A 23,883-nucleotide genomic window follows, 5' to 3' on the forward strand; every position below is an offset into this window, starting at 1 on the left:
GCTTGCGCCAGTATGCAGGGTCGGGAAACATCGTTCATCAAACTCCAGCAGCTTTCAGACGCGGTTACTGCATCTGCTCGAGGCCGAGGACAATGTGTTTGAGGAATTATTTGATCGCTTGCGGCTGCCAATGGCGGAAGCTCTCGTGCAACTCTCGCGGTAGATGGTCAATACCTAGGTTCTGAATGTCCAGGAGGTATCTACTATCAGATAGCTTATTGTGAGGGGAGTTGAGAGGGAGGTATAGCAATGGCATCAACAAAGGACCGTATGCTCATGGCTGAAGTACGCTAAACTGCATCGCGTAATTCCTGGAGACTATCCGTGCAGCAAATGCGCGCGTTGCCTTTAGTGCCTGAGGCGGGTAGATCGCGCGGGCACTTTACGCGATCCCGCGAATCCGCGACAGGCGCGTCCGGTGACCAGTTTTCACCTTCACTAGCCTTTTATCCGCAACCCTTCATCGCATGGGAGGACCACCGAAACTTGATCATTCCAACGATTGCATGCCGAGAAATGGTCCTTGTCTCTTTAATTGCGCTCCTCTTCCCTCTTTTCCTCCCCTCTTGAACCATGGTGGAGATGCTTGGTCCTCTTCCTGCTCGCCCACCCACACCTCCAAGGCCTGGTTCACGCATTGATCAGGACGAAATCGATACCCCATCCAAAAATATTGCAGAAACACCACAAACCGCGAATTCCTCCCGAGCTCCTCCATCCAGCCGCGCCTCCAAACGAGTGACCTGGTCACCATGGCTTCATACCACAATTGACCTCCCGTCAGGTCCAGACACAAACTTCAGGCCCAAGGATAGCCCGTTCAAGCCAAAAGAGCCTAATTCTCGGGACAGTCCATACAAGTCTATTCTGAAAGAATCGAATTCTCCAATACCCGTTTGGTCGCCGAAATTTGATTTGTTCACGTCTGATTCTTTCGCCATGCTCCTCGAATCCGTCATCCAGCAATTGGCGGGAGAGTCCATCACTTCTCGCCTCGATGCATATATGCAATTTTTCAATGCACTTCGGACGTATGATTCGTTACCGACAGCGAAGGACATTGCCGGTAAACTGAGTCTGATTACCGACTTCATACAACGTGACGTGAGCCGCGATTTGATCAATGGTGCGCCGCTGGATATCAATCTTGCCAACCAGGCTTTAAAGTTGTCCGCTGCGTTGGTCTGGCACTCAGGTGTATCGCCCATGCTGCCGGAAGAATTCAAGGTATTCCTTGTGGAGCACTCCACCACTTGCCTGCAAGACGGCAAGGTACCAAAGTCGGTTTTGACACACTACATGTCCATTCTTTCAGCGCAGAATTTCGGCCCCCGAGTTATGACCAATGCTCGTGTCATACGGTTACTCACAGCACTGGAAGAAATCAGCAATCATGTCAGCGGTAAAGCGATCGCTCTGCACCGTTTGACGATATACCAACGCCTCCTCAGTCAATCGAAAACAACCTTCGTCTCTCGTTCTTCACTGTGGACAGAGAATTTGGTGTATGGCCTCCTTCATCCCATGAAAGACAACAGATCAAAAGCAATTTCCCTTGGCTTTCAGGTAGCCTCCGCGGCCGGTCCAAATCAAGCGCTCTCCAAGAATCTTCGAGAACTTTTTGACCGACCACTGGAAAAAGATCGAAAGCTCGTGAACGAGGTTCGAGAACGCATGTCTCGAATGATGGCCTCTACCGAGACAGGTATCCATGTTCCTCAGATTTGGAGTATTATCGTGCTCCTTATGCGAAGCAAGGGTTCGAATTTGGAACAGTGGGAGCATTTCAAAGAATGGGTTCTTGTTCTTCAAAAATGCTTCAATTGCAGTGAGCCTTCCATTAAAGCTCAGGCTATCTTGGGTTGGAATCGATTTGTTTTCGCCGTCAGCCCAAACGAAAAAACCAGTCCATCTTTGGTCAAGATGCTAGGCAAACCGATTTTCTCCCAATTCGAACGGAGAAAGTCTGATAAATCAGGGCCAGCACCTACTCAACTTGCCCTGAGCAGCTACTACAATTTAATCTATTACGCCTTCCGCCCCTCACTTCCCCCTACTCATCTCGACATCATTTGGGAGGAATATATTGCTGTTCCGTCCGCGTCGATCTTTTCATCCGTTTCACACTTGAGTGACAGTGAAGCTCGTGTGTTAGCAGCCCTGTTATGGAGTCCACAGGCCAAAATTTGGACAGAAAATCGCATCAATGATCCAAATAAGATCGAAGCGGAAGAACTTCCCTCAATTGATTCAAAATGGGTACGTTCAAGAGTCTCGGCAATCTTGAGGGTATTTGAGTCTCTGTTCAAGGCGTCCGTCTGGGATGACAATGAGCTTGAGATATCAAACATTGCTCGAGCTTGGAGCAATCTTTCAAGTGCGCTGTCTTTAGCCTCTAGTAAGGAGATAACCCCTTCTACGGAGTCAATGCAAGCTGTTGCCGGTGTTCTTGGACTATTCAATCGCCTCTGGAATGCCGGCCTGGCTTCATTGAATGCCTCAGGGGATGGAGAGGGAAACGCTTTCTTCGAACGGTTCCAATTCTTGTCAACAACGATGATCTCCTCACTCGGAAGTATTCCATTCACAGAAAGACTCTTGCTGAAGACTTCGGATGGAACTTTCCAAACATCTAATACCCCTACCCATCGCCAATCTAATTCTGGCACAAATCTCAACAGTCCTATTCTCTATCTTCTGCAAACAATTAGCGCCAATTCGGTGTCAGCAACGCCGACTTTAGCTTATGTCCGTCTGGTTGAAGGAATAATCCAAGCTTCATGCAAAGGAAGAATATCCCGTGGATCTCGCCTCGAACTCCTGCAGCAGTGCGCTGATTTGAGCACTGCAGAATCGACATGTGATTCTCGCCCGTCTCTACTATCAGAGGCGGTCTGGAAGGCTAGTGCTCGAGCGGCTGCTGATGCCTTACAATCGTTCCCTTCGGAGTCTGCTCGAGAGCGCGACGGTTCTGTCTCCCGCGACTATGAGAATGTCAACAAAATCCTCGTTTCGGGGCTAAGACTTCACAATGTATTCCAAGAATGGTCGCATTTGCTCGGATCGTTTATGCGAGTAGCCAGAACAGAGAAAGGAGATCAAGGACTGCCTGCTCTTATTATAGAGCCCCTGGCCGGATGTCTGATGAATCTTTCAGTTCATGACACCTATCTGCCCTCGGCGTCTCTGCTGAGCCAGTCTTTGTCGATACCTTTTCTCCAGGGCAACAGCGTAGGAAATGGTCACACAGTCGCTCAGCAGCCGAGCCCCCCGCCATTTCCCTACAAACTCACAGAATCAATTGGAAGAACACTGAACATGGCATACGACGGCTTCAGTGTCTCAGAGTCTCAGGGTCTCGCAGGGTTTATCGAATCATTAACGTCTTTTCTGGGCTCTGGTGCACCCCATTTCCGCTCACAGCTTCTTGAAACGTTGCAAGCTTCTTTGAAGCCTTGGATCAAGGATGGTGCATCTAAATTTGATTTCAAGAATGGTGTGGATAGTCGTATTTTAACTGCAGTAAGTGCTAAACGACGACCACATGTTGTAACATAAGCTAATGCGCGCAGTGTCGAGCTCTTACATTCGCTGTTCTCAATGTCCTGCAGACATGCGTTCGTGACGATTTAACTTCCCTTAAAAGATTCGATGTGGTTATCTGCGCTGGCTTGGAGTCTCCACACGCGTCACGGGCCAAGAAATTTGTTGATTTCTGGTATTCGACGGCCTCCAAAGCAGATGAAGCCTCTTCAAAGACTTCTATTGGGGCGTCTGTTGCAACAGCTTTGGATAATCTCAAAGCAATCGCGCAGTTCAAAGAGCATAATAAGGTAGAAACACAATCAGTCCATTCAATTGCGCCACATACACTAATTATGAGTTTCTAGAACACAATTGTCTCATCTTCGGTTGCACAGAGACCCACAGCTTTAAACCATGACCCCCAAGCATTTCTCTATCCTAATTCATCGCCTGTGATCGGAGTGAATGAGCAACCATCTCGTGAGACGTCGGAGTCAACAGAGCCGCAGTTGCCAGTCAACTTTCGGTCCCATCTGAACGAGGATTCCACAATACTACCCTACCCGGGAAATCGACGGGATGTCTTCCGAATGATTGAAGCCATTCGTTCTTCATCTCCTGCGAATACTCCTGGTGGTCTGGGTTTTGACACGCCTGTGCATCTGCGTAGACAGCACGGCTCGCAATCAGCTTTTGCATTTCCACTGACCCCAACTCTCGCCCCGGCGGAGAATGAAGATGGTTTCATTGGGTCATCCCCTACTCCCGCCACCCGGGACCCAACTCCTGCGCTGCACTCCGATGCGCCAGTCTTGCGAGCGCAGGACATTGCGATGAATGATGCATCTGACCTCCCTTCATCACCACCAGAAATCACTTCTCGCAGTCCAAGTCCCAGGAAACAAACAAGAAAGGCACGGCGAAGGTCCTCTGCAAGGGCAAAGAAAGCGAAGGCTCGCGAAGCCGCCGCTGCTGCCGCTTCTGCGGATCAAAGCGCAGTCAGCAGCCCTGCGGTTTCTGCCATGGAAGTTAGGCAAGATACTATCGACGTTCCTGAACAGCCTAAAGAAAACACTTCTGTCTCTCAGGTGGATGAAAGACCGCCAAGCCGACGTACTCGGTCTGCCTTGAGCCAGAGTACAGAAAATGACCAAAACTGGACACCAGTCCCGGCATTTGGAACCCCTGCTAAACCGATCGAGGCACCCACTGGCCAGAGCTCCAAAGCAAAGTCGGCATCCCGGAAAAAATCCAGCGAGGTCATTGAAAAGACAGTGGATGGCGAGGACAGCTCAAAAGATCAATTCGAGGAGCTGCCCGATGCTCTACCCACTCAGGTCGTGAACGAGTATATCGATTCGGGCGATGATTTGGACGTCCAGATTGCTTCCCAGCTTTCACAGGACTTGGGATTGGCCGTGGATCAAGGTGGTCAGCATGAAGCGCGATCTGCAGAACCTACGACATCTGCTGCCCCGCAAAGCTCTAAGAAGAGAAAGCGTACTGAGGACAGTGGCACCCCGATGACCGCAAATGAAAGGCGTCGGTCAACCAGACTATCCACAACCAAAGAGGTGGCTCCCATCGATCTGGATGACCCTGACGCTACACAATCACAGGAGGTTGACATTGATTCGACTAATCAAGCCTCCTTCCCGGCCAAACCAGCTGTACCTACGCCACGCCGATCAACTCGAAGCTCTCAACACAAGAATGAATCTGTCACATCGGAATCGCTCTCCCCGATTGCGATTCGCAGGGCTACACAAGAGCAAAATGAACATCTAGAAACTCCCCAGCCCCCACTGAAACGAACTCGCAAATCTCTCCGTGGCGAGGATAAGTCGAATGCGGGTGTAGTGAGCCCAGCCCAGTCTCAATCCTCTTATAGTACCCGCTCTGGCAGGACACGTTCCTCGCAGAATAAAATTCAACAAGGCCCATCATTACTTGAATCGACGGTGCCTGATCCATCATCGAATCAACCTGACATTATCCGTGCTGAAGACCTTGCCCAGGCCATTAATCCCACTCCGGAGGTCGATGTCAACCTCGATGTTCCCCTTGTCTCCACAGAGGAAGCAACCACTTCCCCAGGGACAGAATCTGGTCCATTACCAGTATCTATTTCGCAAGACACTGATTCTCACATGAATGTGGATACAGTGGTGTCTTCTGACCAGATTCCAGCCCCCACATTTACTCATGTCGCTGCCATGGCTACGACAGGTATCCAAACCGAACCCATTCCCACTCCTGAGCCCGAAACAACCGAGGCAGGAATCACCAATACGCTCAAGAAACTTCTGGAAAATATGAAAAACGCCAACTTGGGCTTGAATGCTCTTCGTGAGGTTGATGACCTCCTGTTCAACATTCGTGTCGAAGCACATGACGCATCACGGCGACACAATCATATCGCATAGCGACGGCGTTTTCAATGAAACTTTTTTTGGTTGGATTTTGTACCTTACGTTGACTCTCCTTGACCTTATTCCCCACGTGCATATTCAATGTCGTAAAGCAGATAGCGGCTGTTGCATAAACGTTTGATTTCCTTTACCTTCGAATGAGTTGTTAAACTCGGCCTGTTTAATCGTGGTGTATTCCATTTTATGTCATTCTTGAGGACAGTTTGAAACTACTCGTTGCATAAGAGCTTGCACTAAAGGAATGATTGTCTCTTGTATATCCGTGCCACACCTTCTGGCAATAGTATTCACATCGTATTTTCTGGTCAACAATGCCTTGAGAAATCCTGCGAGGGCCACATGCGTTAGGCATTGACGAGCTGAATTACCCCTCGTTCAGGGGACGCCAAGCGGGCGCAGTGAGGTACATGCTTTATAGGAGATGAACGGTATAGATATAGCTCATTGAAGCGGCTCCCTAGGTATGGGAATGTCCTACATAATACAGCAAGAATAAATCCGTAGAGATGTGAGATTCTGCAAAGAGAATAATTTCACAAAATTCCAATCTCATCACAGAGAGGTAATGTAAACATCGATCCAACGGCGATAAAGTGGGGCTGAGATCCGATCCCCCGCCATGATCTCAGCTCAGCTTTCCTCTCCTAACATCCTTTGACAACCATCATCACAATGGTCCGTTCCAACAAACCATCTGCTATCGGACTGGGCGCTTCTTTGCCCCAGTCTACCGTCTCCATCAATGATAACGTTGTCGAGGCGAATTTGCCGACCGGGGAATCCGTCGCGGTCCACCTGTACGGTGCCACCGTCACTTCGTGGAAGGCAAATGGCCAGGAACAGCTGTTCATGAGCGAAAAGGCCCATCTGGATGGCTCCAAGCCGATTCGTGGTGGTATTCCCCTTGTCTTCCCGGTAAATCAACCAGCCCCAAGCTTCTTTGCGCCGCCTGCGAATGAATTGTATGAGACCCTGAGACCCTGAAGCTAACCTTGCTCTCCCCTCTTAGGTCTTTGGGCCTCCCCCGCAAAACCACGTTACCTCCCCACTGCCCCAGCATGGATTCGCACGGAACTCGAACTGGGAATACCTGGGCAAGTCCTCTGCCGAAGCAGCCGATAACCAGGGAGACCAGGCTGTGAAGCTGGACTTTGGTCTTTCGCACACCATGTTGAGCGAGGATTTCCGCAAGGCTTGGCCATATGAGTTCGGACTTGTCTACAGCGTCACTTTGACCAAGACTTCGTTACAGACTCAGCTGCAGGTGCGCAACGAGGGTACACAGAACTTTGAGTTCCAGGTTCTGATGCATACATACCTGAACATTGCCGTATGTTTATCATCTTCTTTTGGCTATTCTTTGCCAACCAAGGAAAGTATGGGCTGACAGAAATACACAGGACATTTCCGCTATTCGCGTCAAGAATCTCGAATCCAAGACCTACATTGACAAGACCCGCAACGCTTCCTCGCACACCGAAACCTCCTCGGCTCTGGCCATCACCGGAGAAACTGACCGCGTCTACCAGAACCTTGATCCTTCCGTCCCGATCATTGTCGCCTCGGCTGCGGACGACCAGCCTCTGTTTTCGATCACACGCGAGGCTTTCACTGACGTCGTGGTCTGGAACCCGTGGATCGAAAAGGCCAAGGGAATGGCGGACTTTGGCCCGGATGAGGCATACAAGAACATGATCTGCGTTGAGGCCGGCTCTGTCTCCGGTTGGCAGACTCTTGAAGCAGGCGACTCGTGGGAGGCTGGTCAGATCATCAAGTCGCGGCTTTGAAAGCCGACTCCGACTCCTTCGTTTATCGGTTGTCCCTGCTTTATGCGCGATGTTTCATGACCTTAAGACACTTTCCTTTAGCTCAGACTTCTCAAAATGGATAGACTTTGATCACCCAGTCGATAAATGGCAAGTATAGCGACAGGCTAAGTTCTAGAGATAGTTACTGGAGCGATGCCCGGGTGCTAGTGGTCAATGCCCAGGATATTCACGATCAAGGGATTCCATGGCATTCAGCTTGGCAATCCCAGTCGTAGACCATTCGATGTCTCAAGGTTAACATACAATTCCAAGCACTCGATGGAAAAATGAGTGGTAAGCGCTCTCAACCTCCCGAAGTTCAGGCCTGAAGTTCCAGGCATTGATTGGACAAGACCAGACATGTGACTTGGTTGATGTCGATCGTACAAATAGAGTCTTTCGGCAATTATTTTGCTTTCCAGGGTTGATTCTTGATCGCGGCTGACATCTCTCATATGGAATTCATGCCATTGCCAATGAATACTAGTGCTGGAGCGTTATCACTAGTTATCTATTGAGATTGAATGCAATCAAGCTTGCTCCATGACTTTATTGAACTTTGAGCTGCAGGAAAGGTGATAAATCACCCTACATGCAGCAAGTCGGATGTCGTGCAGCCAATGAAGAAGAATGCTGGGGAGGAGGTGCCACTTGGCAGGGATGCAGCAGTCGTAATGGAGAAACCCCGCACAGTCAAAATCAGGAAACCTTGAAATCAAATTCAGCCCAAAATTGCAACAGACTTTGGTGTGTTGTTAGCAATACACGGTGATGCTGTAGGAGTGCAAGGGCTCTAGTCCATAGATCGCTTGACCGACGCTCAACTCAACGAGAAATTCTGTGGCTTTGCTGGTGCTAAAGCCCCTTGCATGCATTGCGATATATCAACCACCCAATTCACATTCTTGGAAGGCCACAAAACCCTTTGATCTGATTCCTGGCTCAATTGCTGTGGGGATATTGATATACTCTGCCCTTTCAGGCTAAGGCTAATGCGCTCAAGCAAATAGTCTATCACCGACAGCCACAGATTAGCTCGCTCAGGATTGCTTAGGAATTCGATTTTCTGATGGGCCGCCGATCCTGGGAATCGCGAGGTCTGATCTCGGAGAAAAAGAAGAATCCGCTTGTTCTCTCGTAGTATTATCCAAATCTCGTAATACACGTGGAAGCCATATGGGCAATCCCTCGCATGAAGCATTCCTGGGGGTTGCAACTCGCTTCGCTCTGTATGACCAGGGAAAAGATGCGTCAGGTCGCCCGAGCGCACACCCTCCTATTTGATCTTTTGTTTTTCTGATTTCACTTTTCACTCCCCTGCTGGGAATTGTGCATTTCCCTCTCTTTGAACTTGTTCCATGCGTCTACCTTGGTCCCCTGCTCGATCTTGAGGACACCATGGCAGTCAGGGAATCGCAAAAGTACCAGGATGGTGTCACCCCGCTGAAGACAAAGGGCGAGATTGATATTGTGCGCTTGGAAGCCGCCTTGGGACACAAGCAGGAGCTCAAGCGCAATTTTGGGCTGTGGAGCTTGACCAGCCTAGGAATTGTGATCGCAAAGTATGTCAACATCGTCGTTTTCCACATCTGATTGTAGAGAAGCGTGAAGCTGACTCCATCACAGCTCTTGGGCATCGACCGGTGGTACCATTGTGGCTGCGCTGAAGAATGGGGGTCCCATGGCTGTTATCTATGGCCTTATTCTGGTCAGCATCTTTTATACAGCCATCTCCGCATCGCTGGCTGAGCTAGCTTCATCAATGCCGTCAGCCGGGGGTGTATATTACTGGTCCTCAGTTCTGAGCCGGAATCGCGGTCGCGGGGCCGGGTTCTTCACTGGTTATCTCAATGCTTGTGCGTGGCTGCTGTCTGCCTCATCGATGAGTTCCATGCTGGGTAATGAGGCGGTGGCAATGTACCTGCTCAAACACACCGACGTGACCTGGTATTCATGGCAGGTGTTTATCGTGTTCCAAATTGTCAACTGGACCTGCTGTGCCATTGTGTGTTTCGGGAATCGATTCATCCCGTTGATCAACCGATTCGCATTAATTCTGTCAATGTGTGGCTTGGTGGTCACAGTGGTCGTGCTGGCTGTGATGCCGAAGACATATTCAAGCAACTCGCAGGTCTGGGTTGAGTACCACAACGAGACTGGTGGATGGTCAGATGGCGTGTGTTTCATGACAGGACTACTGAACGCAGCCTTTGCAGTCGGAACTCCAGATTGTATCAGTCACCTCTCAGAAGAAGGTATCAAGGTCCCAACCTCGAAAGAACGAAGCAAAGCTAACGCTCAGATCTCAGTCCCTAAGCCTGAATCCAGGGTCCCCCAGGGCATTATGATTCAAATGCTAACCGCTTTCACAACATCATTCGTCTACCTGATCGCTCTCTTTTATTCAATTCAAGACCTCGATGCAGTCTACACTAGCAGCATCGGCTTTTTCCCCACTGCCGAGATCTACCGACAAGCTACAGGCTCGAACGCTGGCGCCATCGGTCTCATCGCCGTGCTTTTCCTAGCAACCTTCCCAACACTGATCGGCACATTTGTGACAGGTGGCCGAATGTGGTGGAGTCTTGCACGCGACAACGCGACGCCCTTCGCCAATTACTTTTCTCAAATTCATCCGACACTCGATTGTCCAGTCCGCGCAACAGTCGCTATGAGCGGACTTGTGACCTGTCTAGGATGTATATACGTCGGCAGTACCACTGCCTTCCAAGCACTGATTTCTTCATTCATCGTGCTGAGTTCTCTTTCTTATCTTGGTGCTATTCTACCGCATGTCCTGTCAGGACGCAGGAAAATGGTTCCCGGACCCTTCTATATGGGTCAAAAGTTGGGGATGGCAGTTAACATCACTGCATTGCTTTACATCATGGTCACGGTTGTGTTCTTCTGTTTCCCGTTGGTTTTGCCTGCCACCGTGCAAAATATGAATTACACTAGCGTTATCATTGTGGGCTTGATGGCTCTGACGGCGATGTGGTGGCTGTTCAGGGGCAGACGCGAATACCAGGGTCCACAGTATAGCTTTGAGGCTGCGGAGAGGTTGACTGCTTTTCAAAGTGGCAAGGAAGGACGACGGTCTTTTATTGATGTGGCCAGTGAGCCACCTGTGCCTCGTCTTGACGATCATCCAGCTTTCAAGCGATAGTGAAAGTACTGAAAAGCGTCCTTTTGAAATTCTTGTATTATCCTTTTGGCTTTTCACTTATATCCTTGTTTTATAATTCATTCCATAATTCAACTACACTAGTAAGTATATTTTAATGACGCAGGTGATCTGATAGGAATGCAACATGACAATGAAGCAAAATATCATTCCTGATTCGTACTGAAAAATCTACCTGCGAATCGATACTTGCTTCGTGGTCTCTTGGCTTTATATCAAAATTTTGTTACCTTGAGTCATAAGCAGTAACTTAGAGCTACCTCATCTTTTTTGCCCTAGAAGCCGGGCAACTCACATAATTTCATCGCTTGCAGATTCATAATTGCTGTCAATCGCCAATGGCACATCCTTCGCCTGCTCATACCGAATGGAAGATGTATCATCGGCGCTTCTCATTCACTGCCGATGACCGGCACGTAGTTGCGCTTTCCATCGAAGGACAACCCTGCCATGGCATTTGCATCACCAGAGAGCTCTCGCCCGTCTGAACATTTCAAGTCGAAAAAACTTCCTCACAAAAGGTCCAGCCACAGTCCTGGTTTGGTTGTCAGCCTTGTACATGCGGAGAGCAAGCGCAAATCTGTGTTAATACTCGCACACAGGTCTTCCCGTATCGTAGTCGACGGAGTTTATTAGCCTATTATAAAACTCTGTAGGGTGAGTGCCTGGTGACTTAGATGCTGATCGTTGCCGAAACCCTCAACGTAGGTATCGGTACCTACTTGAAATCCTACATCATCCCATATTTTACGGGTATCGAATAGGGTCTGTCGAAAAATAAAGCCGAAATGACATTTTTTGCGTAAGCCCGAGACACCCTCTACACCTGGGCATACGGCTACTACCTAGCCCAGGTCATGGTTTATCAATTAAACTAGTTAGTCCTCTTCTTCCTCACGATAGAACCCGGCAACAAGGAAAGCAAGCTCAAGCGCTTGCTTCTCATTCAAACGAGGGTCACAGAAAGTTGTGTACCGTTCTCCAAGCCCATCCTCCGTCAACCCAGCTGCACCACCGACACACTCCGTAACAGCTTCACCAGTCAACTCCAGATGCATACCACCAAGGAACGATCCAGCCGCACGATGGATCTCCAATGCCTGCCGTAGCTCCGCGAGAATATCGGTAAAATGTCTAGTCTTGACACCCGACGGCGTGGCCTGTGTATTCCCATGCATGGGATCACATTGCCAGACGGGAATATGGCCGGATGCCTGCACAGCAGCGATATGGCCAGGCAGGAACTGGGCGATCTTGCTCGCACCGTACCGCGAGATCAACGTAACTTTGCCAATTTCCTTAGTTGGGTTCACCACGTCTAGGAGCTTGACTAGATCGTCCGCCGCCATGCTGGGCCCGATCTTGATACCGATCGGATTGGCGATTCCGCGGAAGAATTCTACGTGAGCTCCGTCTAACTGGCGCGTTCGGTCACCGATCCACAGGAAATGAGCGGAAGTTGCATAGAAGCCGGATGTGGGCTGCTGAGCAGCTGCCCCGGTGTGCTTGCGCTCAATTGGATTGCGTAGGAGTCGGGTGAGTGTTTGCTCGTATTCTAAAGATAGACCTTCGTGGCTGGTGAAGATGTCGGCCGTCTCGACGCCGCGATCTTTGTCGATACCGACTGTACGCATGAAGCGTAGTGCGTCCTTGACGGCGCTCACAATCTTGCTGTATTGCTCTTTGATTGAGGGGGTGATGACGTGACCGAGGCCCCAATCTAATGGGGAGTGCAGATCTGCTAGACCAGAAGACAACGAGGCGCGGAGGTAGTTTAGTGTTGCCGCAGAGTGGAAGTATGCTGAGACCAGACGGGATGGGTCAGGCTGTCGAGATACTGCATCTGCCTCGAAGCCATTGATATTGTCACCCCGGAAAGAGGGCATTTCCACTCCATTGACAATCTCTGTGGGACTTGAACGTGGCCTGGAATTGATGATTTGTTAGCTGGCTCAGACAATGGCTATTAGCATTAGACGAACTTGGCAAATTGGCCCGCAATTCGAGCGATACGAATGACGGGTTTGTTAGCTCCTGTGTTGGTGTTAGCAATGAGGCTTTTTAGAGCTTTTTAGAGGAGCTGTCAATACCCCAGATAAGAACCAAACTCATTTGAAGCAGCAGTTTGACTTTGGCTTCAATCATGTCCTGGTTGCAGTAGTCAAATAGCTCCGCACAGTCGCCTGTCGATGTTTCAATTAGACAAAGCATGTAGTTAGGACAGATTAATCACAAACCTCCTTGCAAGACAAACGCTTTCCCCAGGGCAACATTCTTCAAGCTAGCCTTGAGATTGTTGATCTTGACTCATGTAAGTAGTGAAATCATTTAACAATGATCAAAGGATTGTGCGTACCTCTTGAGTGGTGACTAGCGGTGGGAGCTTCTGCAACTTCTCCAGCGCATCCTTCACACCCTGTTTATCTTCGTAAACCACATCTTGTTTGATGGGTTTGGTAGTCCACGCTACAATTGGTTAACTCAGAGCTCAATTCTGACGCAAAAATCGTCATAAAGAGGGATTGAACCACATACAACTGGGGCTCCAATCCGTCATAGTGCCGGGATAACAGATAACCCCACCTAACCAATGCGGGACAGGGACAATAAGCGGAGAAAGCAGCGAAGTCAAAAGACACACTGATAAGCTTGAAGACCAATAAATCCAGAGATGCAGATTTCAAGGGGATCAAGCGACACGTCAGCAAATTAAAGAACAGAAAAAGCAAACGCCAACAACATGAGCAAATGCGCTTATTCGCGGGACTCGGTGAGTCAGATGTGTGCCTCGTTACACAGGCAACAATTTATGTCATTCGTTATCGTATCTCCGCTTATCTGCGACGGACCACAAGCCTACGGTTACTCCAAGCTTGCTAGAGCTCCACAATTGTCTATCACCATGTCCGACCCAATTCCCTCCGCAAGTGCGGACCACGAAGGGCTGGAAAACCCACCTCCAGCTAATGCCGAAGACCGAAAAGCCGCCGCTGCACTCTCCTCCCTTCATACCAATGAAATCGGCGCCACCGCTAGCCCCACCAGGGGTCCATCTAATGCAGACCAGGAAGCTTTGGGCAAGGCTATGAGTCGGCTTGAGATTGCTTCGGGACAAGGGATGGGAAGAAAGCAACCCGGAGAGACTTTGAACAACGGGGTGGAGGTGAAAAAGAAGGCGATTAAGATTTCGCCAGCAGATGTCACATTTCTGGTATGTTTATGAGACATTGGTGTTTGTTTTTCGGGCCAGACTGATATGTTTCTCTTGGTAGGTGGATCAGTTAGACTTGTCTAAGAGCAAGGCGACTGAGTTGCTGAAGGCTAGTGAGGGGGATATCACTCTTGCTTTGAGAGCTTTTCTTTCCCCGTCTTTCTAGAAGTAGGATGACCAGTGCTTTCGAAGGTCAAAGACAAAAGTGGTGAAATTGGGGAGAACCTTGGAAAAAAGATTGGAGTTACATTTCTAATTTCGTCTCAAGACAACACTTTGCGAATATATGATTAGCTGATGGACAGACGGAAACGAAGATATGAAGGATACATTCTGTGGTCAGTTTTGCGGTTGGGTATATTATAAGGCATGAACTACAAAGAAAAATGACGCAGGCCACCCGCTTGGAACTTGGGATCGTCCAAAAGTCTTGTCAATTTTCGAGTGTATTTACCCAAGTAGCTAAATAACAAAGGTTCTCGGATGGGCACCCCAGAAGACCAGCTATCTCATTTGAATCATCAAGCATCATGAGTACGCCCGCAACCTTTGGAAAACGGCAATAGCAAAAAGCAAAGTCTAGAACTTGAACATAATCATTTTCGCGATGTCCAGAGCATCGTCATCGTTCCTCCCCTTCCTCCACCTCGTCCACTACAGGTTTGGGTCTTTCGATCCCCTTACCCTCGTGTATGGTCCAAAGCACCATATATCCGATCAGAGCTTCCGCGGCCAAGGCCCACCAAATAGCTCCTACCATGTTGTGCATAAGACCCAAGCCAAGACCCCATCCGCCAAGGAGTGGGCCCAAGGTACGAGCAGCGCTAGAGATGCTTTGCGCAACACCATGCACCGTTCCGAGAATAGTGGAGTCAGTGACACAGTTGTTAACAAGAATAATGGCAGCAGGGAGCACAAATGTGCGAGAAATGACCTGCAAAGACACGACAAAGGTAAAAGAGGGCCAGACAATATATGGAACACGAGGTAGGACAACAAGGAAAGGCATCAATATATACGCCATGGGGGAAAGAGGGAGGAATGTACGGAACGAGGTGAGCGTTCCCAACTTTCCTTGGATGCGAGGGTATAGGAAGATTTGCAGAGGGAGGCCGATGAAACCGATGATTGCAGTGGCAAGACCTACCCGGGCAGATGGCAAACCTAGTCCTCCACTGAAGTGGAAGAAGCCTGTGCGGGAGTCCTCCGGAGCACGTGGAGTAGGTAGGAACACGAAGGTCATGGAGTTGAAGGCACTAGTATGGAATGCGAGCAAGAAATGGGTCAAGAGAGTCAAGAGAACGTTGCGTGTGAGAATTTGTCGGAATCCTGCCCGTTTGCGCGGAACTGGAGGTGGCTGCGAGCGTGCGCGGACTGGACTCGATGGTGCTGACCACTCCCTGTTTTCATCCAGATACAAAGAGTCATCTTGTCCAGAGCGGGTCAGGGGACTGTAGTGTAAGGGGCGCCTGGTAAAAGCACAAACGATTCTCTTTCCGAGTTCGCGGCCCCAATCTCTGCGGTGTCTTGCGATTTCATGGGACTGTTCATTATTTAGCAGATGTCATGTAGTATGCTCGGGAAAGCTACGCACCTCATCAAGGCCAAAGAATATCGCTAGCGATGACATAAAGATGAAACAAGCACTCAATAAATTTGGCAAGGCATATGGCCAATGTTTCATCCACCATACGCCATTTTCACCGCCGAACAAGGAACCAGGGCCAAAAAGCCAAGGCAAACTCTGGACAGGATCCGCCAACGTTCCTCCTAGAACGGGACCGATGATGACCCCAATATTGAAACACATCGGAAGAAGCAAAAATGCCCGTGACTGGTACCTGATCAAAATATTAGTATCGACGTCATTAGCCAGAAGGTAAAACCCTACTTTTTCTCGGCAATGATTTCGGAGATCATCGTGCGCATAACACCTTGATTGCTGTTCAGCATTCCGCCCAGCGTGCGGAATATAATCGCAGTGGTAAATGACCTAGAGAAGCCAAAGCCAAGTGCAGATATACAAGTGCCAGACAGACCGATCAAGAGAACTCTCTTGCGGCCCATCCATTCTGCATCAGCCAGGCGACCCCACCACACAGCAGTGAGGAACTGAGCAGCCGTGAAGCTACCCTGCAGCATACCAGCCTGCGCCGAGATGGTTGAGTCCGGCAACGATGGGTCAAACGATCTAAGTTGGTAGAACATGTATGCCTGCAACGAAGTCTGGGTGAGCGGCTCAGACAGACGCGCCATAGTCAAAATAGCCAGCTGGCCTTTCTTGGGTAGCGAGCTCCATGTCACCGGTTTCTCCTCCGCTATCTCTTGTTCTGGGCCGGGAAGGGCGACATGGTCTGTGTGGCTTTCATCGATTGACGGGAAGCGGCGATGGCTTGTGGGAATTGGGGCTGGTGGGCGTCGAATATTCTGATTGTCGAGAATGGGTGTAGCGTTACTTTCATTATGGTCGCTGTCACTATCACTAGGTGCATCTGTTGACTGGAGCTCAGTGTGATGTGAAGACTGAATGACGTCTATGTGGTCGGGGTGGGATTGGCCCATGGGCTCGGGTGGAGGATGCCCCATCAGCCAAGACCTGGGGAAGCACGCGAGCCGGTGTAACGATGTGAAACGCCGGATATGCAGTTGCTGGACACACTACACCTTTCCAGGAGATATCTTCTAAAATAAATGGCCTGGCAAAAGGTTGCTTATGAACGATGGGAAAGATAAACAGCAATCATGCCAAGGACACGAAGAAATTTCCCACTCTGACACCATACAGCATCTAGCCCGTCCGATGCCGGATACAGTGCCGATCTAACCGCCAGATGTCTTCCCAATCCAATAATGCACTTACCTGTATCCAGGCTGTCTTGCGATCGAGTGAGTCATTCACAGGTACATTATCGATATGTAAAGGACACATGATGAGTAGTGAGAAATAGATCAATAAGAATAAGATAAAAAAAAAATAAAAAAAGATGGTATGCGCCGACCGGGATTCGAACCCGGGCCGCGACCTGAACTCATATTCAGAATGGGAGGGACGCATCGTAACCACTTGACCATCGGCGCTGTCTTTTACCAATGAAAGACTTCAAAGTCGGCTATAAAGACCCGCAGGCTGTCCCAATCTGGGACAGTGAACCATGGATGGAACTGGAGACAATCCGTCTTGGATTAATTTATCTATTATCAATGAAAATAGCTAAAATACAAAAATATTGTGTCCTTTTGATGCAAGAACTGAAAAATCAGGGGTATTATATGGATCAACTTTTCCTCGAAAAACCGCGCTATGTGAAACAAGTCCCAGCAGAGAATAAGAAATCCCCTCAGAACAGATATATGACCAGCACGGAATGATCAACTAGGTTTGACGCCCTCTTCGTGCTGCGACAGCTTATGCTGTGCATTCTCATATATGGTCATTGACTCTGGGCTTGTCGGCCTGGGATCCTCGATATCCCCGAAATGATCATCATTCTTGTTCCACTGCTCAAGTGGATGGGCGTCTACTCGATGCAAATCGTCCATGAAATCGTTGGATGCGTTGGTAATAGCTTCCTGACTGGAGCGATGCATACCACCCTGCGCAGAATGATGATTTTTCGAGTCTGACTTCTTGAAAATTGGGCGGACAAAGTTCAGAGCGCGGGGAAGGGAGAAAGACGGGCGGGACCCGGACTGTGAGGAGCCGTTGCTATCTTTGTTCTGGTTGCTGGGGCCTCTTCCTCGCTGGCCTCGGTTGCTGTTATAAGAGAATGTCTTGAGTCCGAATATCTTCCGTAGCAATGGCCACCAGCACATCAGGTTCGCAACATAGATAGCGGTACTGGCTTCACGAATGTACCATATTTGGTAGGTTGTGGTGAGAGGGGACGCGAAATTGAAGTATTTGTTGAGAATAGCAGCAATGATTGTAAAAAGACCTAAGCTCATCACACCGAGGAGAAGAACTTTGCGGTGTTTCTTGAGTTGAGCTCTGATAAGTAGAGGGATTGGGATGGCGAACATCACAGCGTCGGATGAGATGTTGAAAACGGCCTGAGTGATCGAATAATGCTGGTAAGTGGCGCATTGCATATTCTGTACAGGCATAGCCCAGTACTGGGAGAAGGGCCGACAATAAACAGCATAGTAGCAGACCATGATCACCACAAACCCCAGGGCCACGTATATTGTCAGAATCTTGATATAGAGGTTGGAGCGTAAGCTTTGGGTAAGCCTCCAATAGAAGATCAACATGCAAGTCTTGACTCCCCATGTTGAAAAAAGCATACACTGCTCCAGTCCGATGACAATTTTGCTTCCGTAGATTCGATCACGGACTTCTTGAGGATCTGATAAAACTTGGTCATAATCCTTCGGATCCATGAGATTGGTTGCATAGCGCGAGGATATTTGAATCAAGACCAGGAGGGTGGTGTAAATCATCTGCCACCATGGACGGTAAGTCAGTGTATTGAGTCATTTGTCTCCAAGGTAGCCCACTCACAAAGGTTGCTGTCATTACATAGTCATCCCCTGTGAAACAAAGCTTGGTTAGCGCTTATCTCATCATCAAATCAATTATCGGTCGACATACACAGCAGACGTTTTATTGACCCATTTGCAATGGTTCGGGAAATCCTTCGTTGGATGAGTATAGCGCTCCTTGCAACACGAATCGTTGTAGTAGACAACATACATTCTTCCGCCATATATTATAACGCCGATACTCCAAAAAACAATTGCTTCAACAAGCAGCTGGTGTGGGGTGGGCGACACATTCCCCATGTTGGGGAGGGAGCGACTATCGCTCCCTGGACGAGCAATCTCGAGACCTGGGTGAAGTAAAGCTCACATATGCCATGGACGACTAGACAAGGAACGTATAGCTAAGAGCCAAATGGTGGAGTTGGCTGTCAAAACTCTTCCCGCATTGGTTAAAGAAATAAAATGACTGATTTCCCATGTAGATGTGGACGAGATACACTGTGCAAGCGGCGGTGGCCGGAACAATCACTCCGCTGCAGTCGGTGAGCGACATTAAGCTCAAGTGGACTGAGGAACTGGGATAATGCCAATGAAGGGCAGGATCCAGCGTCATGTATCTTGGACTGCAATATGTCATACCTGGGGCTGGGGATTGGATGACAAGCAAGGAGAAATGGGTGGTAACGCAAGGGGGCATGTCGACCCAGATCGATGGCAGTTCGCAATGGAATGCAGATCAATCTGAAGATCAAGTGCACTTGGCAAAGCCCGTCTCCAAATCCCTTTATCGCACTCCTTGTTACCAATAAAAGCCACGCTCTTCAGCTGCCTTATCTGAATTTAGTGCAATAACCGCCCGATCATAATGCTCGGTGTGACACAGATCCTTATGCAGGGTACCCTTGAACGGTCACATTACATAGATGAGAAGCAAGACCCGGCCCTCTCACCAAATTTCGTTTCACTAGCACGGTCGCTCCTGGTGATTTGGGTCCACGATTATGATAGCGCAATGATCTGCGCTTCCTCGAGGAGCAGCATTATTATTGATGATATGTCAGATTCCGTGGTGGATACGCAGAGGGCAGGGTGCATTTTGATTGGATCATCATTTACCTGCAAGGTAATTGTGGCCAAATCTGCTCAATAATACTTCATCAAATGATCCCTAGGGACACCCAAGGATCTACGGGTTGAATATTAGGTTTGACGCGATACCCGAGAGAAAGTCAGATTGCGAGGTTCCTACTGATGAACTAAATTCCCAATTGCGTTGTAGTCTCACATCCAATAAGTTCTCCATTGCTTTTCCCAACGGTCGGTCATGCTCCATATCGGGATCCCGTCTTCAAAGGTCCCATCGGGATTCTTTCCTTGTGTAGTAACTTCCTAGGCTGCGTTTTCTAATTGCTGCGTGCCGGGCTTTTCATCCTCGCCGTGGTCTGCGTGATTCAGGCGATTAAGCACTGCTTCATCCTGGGCGAACAGCGCATCCACTTCTTCCAGAGTCTTATTGGTAGGCTGTTTACCGGTCAGTCTCATTCTCTCAAGATTGACATCCGGCACTCACATCTGGGCACATGAAGTAAACGAACACAAAGGCGACAACATTGAAGACGAGAGGCCAAACCCAAATCCTCGCGCCAACGGTCTCGAGTCCGATACCACCCGCGAAAACAGTCAGGAATGTGAACAGGAACACCCCGAGAATTCCAGCTGCGGATCCAATATGGCGGTATCGAAGTGGGGCAATCTGTCAGAGTCACGTCAGTATTGATGTCCTTTGAAGCCCTGGTTGGGTAGGTTGATGATACCTCTGGTCCATACAACCACGGGCATCCCACCCAACCCCATCCGTAAACAAACAGATAGGGAAACATAATAGCCACAGCAGTCCATTGAGTGGCCAAAGTCTTATTCTCGATCAAGTTGAGCGCGACGAATATAAGCATGCAGCACGTTCCTATGCCGGACGAAATCAGCATAATTCTTCGACGACCAATGCGCTCAATGGTCACAATGCAAAGTGTGGAGCCAGCCCATTGAATGGTCAACGAGATGGCCGCTAGCAAAGAAGCCAGGAAGTTTGATAGTCCGACATCTTCGAAGATTTGTGTCATGTAGTAAATCAGTATATTGATTCCCATTGATTGCTGGATAGCGAGAATGATGAACGAGATCCGCACTCGCCGACCGACACGAAGCGGCGTGTTATCCCAGATTAAACTCAACAGTGTCAGACGGTTGCTCGATTCCTCTTCCACTTCGAAGTTTTCCATGATACTTGCTTTGAGGACCCGGATCTCTGCGAAATCGTTACTATTGTTGATGCCGGTACGATAAACACCGTAGATCCGAGAAAGTGTTCTGTCGCCTTCATCAATCCGGTCCCGTGCGTAGTACCATCTCGGTGTGTCAGGTAGAAATATCATAGTCACTCCTGATAGAAGTCCCAGAATGCCTTGAATAGCGACAGGAATTCGCTAAATTTAATTAGCAGCTTGCAAGTGACTGTATCGTAGAGACGCACCCAGGAAACCTGATTGGTCATTCTCGTGAAGCCGAATGTCACCCAGTATGAGAGCGCAACGCCGAAGATTAAAGATGAACAGTTAATGGCCACCTCAGGACCACGTTCGCGGGCATCAATGCTCATCTCTGACTGCAAAAAGCATCAGTTTGACTTCATATGCAGCTGGCGTGTAGATACCTATACTTACCATATACATCGGGACGTTGCACGTAATGAACTGTCATTTTGTTAGATATACACCCGTCTGATCCTCCGTTGGAGCACGCTTACTGCAATCCCAAATCCCTACTTTCAGTTAGCATGAAGCTCTGTCTCATTATGGCTCAACTTACACAAAGAATTCTAGACACGATGATCTGTGGGACGGAAAAGGATGCAGCCTGTATCACACCACCAATGACAATGAGCGCATTACCGATTATTATGCAGTTTCGTCGACCGAGAGGCATTCCGATAAGCATAACCACACATGCCATGACGGCCGCTGCCAGAGTATAGGAAGATGCAATCATAGGAATAGTCTCTGTTCCCGTCGGATTCTTTCACCACGTTAGCACAGCTTTAAAACCAAGTCAATTTCAGTGAAATACCCCTATAGCATTCAAAAAAGGAGTTGTTGATTGTACTCCCCCAAGAACGCCAGCCTGATAACCCTCAATCATAAAGCCCTGTAGATCTCTATGAGTAAAGCGTACATTCCGCACAACGTATACCAGTGCACTCACCACAGAGCAACTGAATCGGGAGAGCCGACGCAAGGTCTTCCCTTGAATATACTCTTCGAACATGACGGATACACTTCAATTTGGTATCAAGTGCGTTTCAATTGAAATCCGGAGGGTAGTAAGAAGATTCCCCGGCCTTTATCTTACAAGGTTCTAATTGCCCCCAGAAATGCGGGGGATTAGGCTTTGCTAGCTCAGATCTAGGTTCCTTTCCAGTCTTGACGTCAATTTCTAAGCCCAAAATATTGTGCTCTGATTGGCACGTTTGTAGACCGGAGATTTATTCTGAATGCCGGACCGAATCCGGCGCATTATTTAAACATAAGGCGGGGGTCGATCGACTTCTATGTTGGTACCAAGAGCTCGTGTTGAAAAGAACTGGACTGGCAAAAACTGAAATACCTAGACTAGTGTTCATTTCTTGTAAGCGACATCACATCAGGTAGTTATATCGATCATCTTCTAGGTTCGTACCAACTGTGGGTAGTCCCGGCGCATAAATCAGTTCATGAATCCAACCAATCTAAAAGAATTATATGCATCAATTCAACGCCAGCTCATGGTCTCTTTATGCTATTCTACTAAGGCTAATGTTAAGTCTTGAAAGAATGTTCTCAGAGAAAGGCAGAATCAATAGGCTTACTGCTATGCTCACTTTGGCTTCGTGATTCCTGCTAAAATTCTCAACGAGGAGATATCTGTTCCAGTATTAAGCCAAAACTGAGTTAAAAAAATCATTACCGGTCAATATACTTAGACAACCATGCAAGACTGGCAAAATCTCTCAACTTTCGCGACCAATAATCTCATCACAAATCAATCGGTACTCCATCTCCTGCTTCCAAAGCATCGATTACTGCTTCGCAAACTCTCACTGCATTCAATCCATCCTCTCCGGAACATCTGGGCTCCTCCTCTCCTCGGCAAACTCTAGCCAAGTGCTCCACCTGTTGCTGGAACGGTATATCATCTGAGGACCGTAGCTCCTCTTGGCGGATCGGGATATTCCATCCAACCTCTTTTCCTAATTGTTTTGCATCACCGCCATCGTAATGCCAAAGTATACCATCTGGTTCTGTTAAAGTTCCCTTAGTCCCCAAAATCCGATAAGTATCTACTTTCGCCGGTGCTGGTGGAAAGAGTGGATTGTCACCCGATGCAGCCTCCCACCCAAAAGGGCTTGCCACGTTGTCACTGATTATGAATGTCCCCACTACCCCATTGGCAAATTGAAGCATGATCGCGGCGCCCTCTTCGACTAGGTCATCTTTTGGAATACCGTCATGAGGACGCTGGCTGGCAGTCTGCGTCGCCCACACTCTCACAACACTTGATCCCGTTAGATAATGCAGAACATCAATGTCGTGGACAAAGTTCGTCCAAACAGGTCCACCTCCAGATGAACGAGAGCATCGCCAGCTAGCTTCCTTGTAATAGCCATCGTTCTTTTTGGCGGTCCAAATCCCCGATATTGCGATGATTTGGCCGATAGTCCCGTTGTCAACGACCTGACGGGCTGCTGCAAGTGACGGGTGGAACCGACGATGGTGACCTACCAGCAGCGTGCAGGACTTACTGTTCGCGAGTTGGAGAAGTTTCGCCCCGGAACTTGACTCGGTGGAGAAGGGCTTCTCAATTAACATGGCTTGGGGGGAGGCATAGTGGAGCACTTCTTCGGCTACCACAACGTGAAGGCTGGAGGGCACACAGATGATGTACGCATCCGGGGCTTCAATTGAGGACCCGAGCAGATTCTGCACGGAGTCGAAATGGGGCACAGAAATCTTTGCGGCCAGTTCCTTTCCAGGTCGGTATGGATCAACAAGAGCGACCAAAGAGCATGTAGGAGATGTCAAGAGATACTTCGCATGGAAAGGTGCAATCGTTCCTCCGCCAACAAGGGCAACCGTCACTTTTCGGGGCTGAAGTATCATAATGACAAAGGTATCTCTTCGAAAGTGGAGATTTCTATCAGGCTGTTAA

At 48.9% G+C, this 23,883-nt stretch overlaps 9 protein-coding genes across 9 annotated transcripts; 4 read left to right on the forward strand and 5 right to left on the reverse strand.

Moving 5' to 3' along the window:
- Positions 1-573: 573 nt before the first annotated feature.
- Positions 574-5,951, forward strand: N7484_011499 (uncharacterized protein; the record flags this gene model as incomplete). Its single annotated transcript, XM_057121886.1, has 3 exons — positions 574-3,522; positions 3,573-3,833; positions 3,891-5,951. The coding sequence occupies 3 exons, from the start codon at positions 574-576 to the stop codon at positions 5,949-5,951; spliced, it is 5,271 nt and encodes a 1,756-aa protein (XP_056967640.1).
- Positions 5,952-6,629: 678 nt separating this feature from the next.
- N7484_011500 (D-hexose-6-phosphate mutarotase) lies at positions 6,630-7,744 on the forward strand (the record flags this gene model as incomplete). The annotated part of the gene is made up of 3 exons (XM_057121887.1): positions 6,630-6,872; positions 6,967-7,287; positions 7,358-7,744. The coding sequence occupies 3 exons, from the start codon at positions 6,630-6,632 to the stop codon at positions 7,742-7,744; spliced, it is 951 nt and encodes a 316-aa protein (XP_056967641.1).
- A 1,419-nt stretch (positions 7,745-9,163) lies between these two features.
- N7484_011501 (putative choline transport protein) lies at positions 9,164-10,931 on the forward strand (the record flags this gene model as incomplete). The annotated part of the gene is made up of 2 exons (XM_057121888.1): positions 9,164-9,327; positions 9,392-10,931. 2 exons carry the CDS (start codon positions 9,164-9,166, stop codon positions 10,929-10,931), a joined length of 1,704 nt encoding a protein of 567 aa, XP_056967642.1.
- An 896-nt stretch (positions 10,932-11,827) lies between these two features.
- N7484_011502 (3-deoxy-7-phosphoheptulonate synthase class II) lies at positions 11,828-13,506 on the reverse strand (the record flags this gene model as incomplete). The annotated part of the gene is made up of 6 exons (XM_057121889.1): positions 11,828-12,875; positions 12,932-12,983; positions 13,040-13,132; positions 13,187-13,250; positions 13,306-13,415; positions 13,485-13,506. 6 exons carry the CDS (start codon positions 13,504-13,506, stop codon positions 11,828-11,830), a joined length of 1,389 nt encoding a protein of 462 aa, XP_056967643.1.
- Positions 13,507-13,851: 345 nt separating this feature from the next.
- N7484_011503 (huntingtin-interacting protein K) lies at positions 13,852-14,326 on the forward strand (the record flags this gene model as incomplete). The annotated part of the gene is made up of 2 exons (XM_057121890.1): positions 13,852-14,160; positions 14,222-14,326. The coding sequence occupies 2 exons, from the start codon at positions 13,852-13,854 to the stop codon at positions 14,324-14,326; spliced, it is 414 nt and encodes a 137-aa protein (XP_056967644.1).
- Positions 14,327-14,782: 456 nt separating this feature from the next.
- Positions 14,783-16,746, reverse strand: N7484_011504 (putative MFS multidrug transporter; the record flags this gene model as incomplete). Its single annotated transcript, XM_057121891.1, has 3 exons — positions 14,783-15,703; positions 15,755-16,001; positions 16,052-16,746. 3 exons carry the CDS (start codon positions 16,744-16,746, stop codon positions 14,783-14,785), a joined length of 1,863 nt encoding a protein of 620 aa, XP_056967645.1.
- A 783-nt stretch (positions 16,747-17,529) lies between these two features.
- Positions 17,530-18,942, reverse strand: N7484_011505 (uncharacterized protein; the record flags this gene model as incomplete). Its single annotated transcript, XM_057121892.1, has 4 exons — positions 17,530-18,600; positions 18,662-18,690; positions 18,752-18,795; positions 18,854-18,942. 4 exons carry the CDS (start codon positions 18,940-18,942, stop codon positions 17,530-17,532), a joined length of 1,233 nt encoding a protein of 410 aa, XP_056967646.1.
- A 1,089-nt stretch (positions 18,943-20,031) lies between these two features.
- On the reverse strand, positions 20,032-21,651 carry N7484_011506 (uncharacterized protein; the record flags this gene model as incomplete). Its single annotated transcript, XM_057121893.1, has 7 exons — positions 20,032-20,163; positions 20,213-20,395; positions 20,457-21,125; positions 21,173-21,304; positions 21,363-21,392; positions 21,446-21,460; positions 21,508-21,651. 7 exons carry the CDS (start codon positions 21,649-21,651, stop codon positions 20,032-20,034), a joined length of 1,305 nt encoding a protein of 434 aa, XP_056967647.1.
- Positions 21,652-22,709: 1,058 nt separating this feature from the next.
- N7484_011507 (Gfo/Idh/MocA family protein) lies at positions 22,710-23,834 on the reverse strand (the record flags this gene model as incomplete). Its single annotated transcript, XM_057121894.1, has 1 exon — positions 22,710-23,834. The coding sequence occupies one exon, from the start codon at positions 23,832-23,834 to the stop codon at positions 22,710-22,712; it is 1,125 nt and encodes a 374-aa protein (XP_056967648.1).
- Between the last annotated feature and the right edge of the window lie 49 nt (positions 23,835-23,883).

This window comes from Penicillium longicatenatum (genome assembly GCF_028827895.1).
Source record: "Penicillium longicatenatum strain IBT 33135 chromosome Unknown contig_7_segment0_segment0, whole genome shotgun sequence".
NCBI lineage: Eukaryota > Fungi > Ascomycota > Eurotiomycetes > Eurotiales > Aspergillaceae > Penicillium > Penicillium longicatenatum.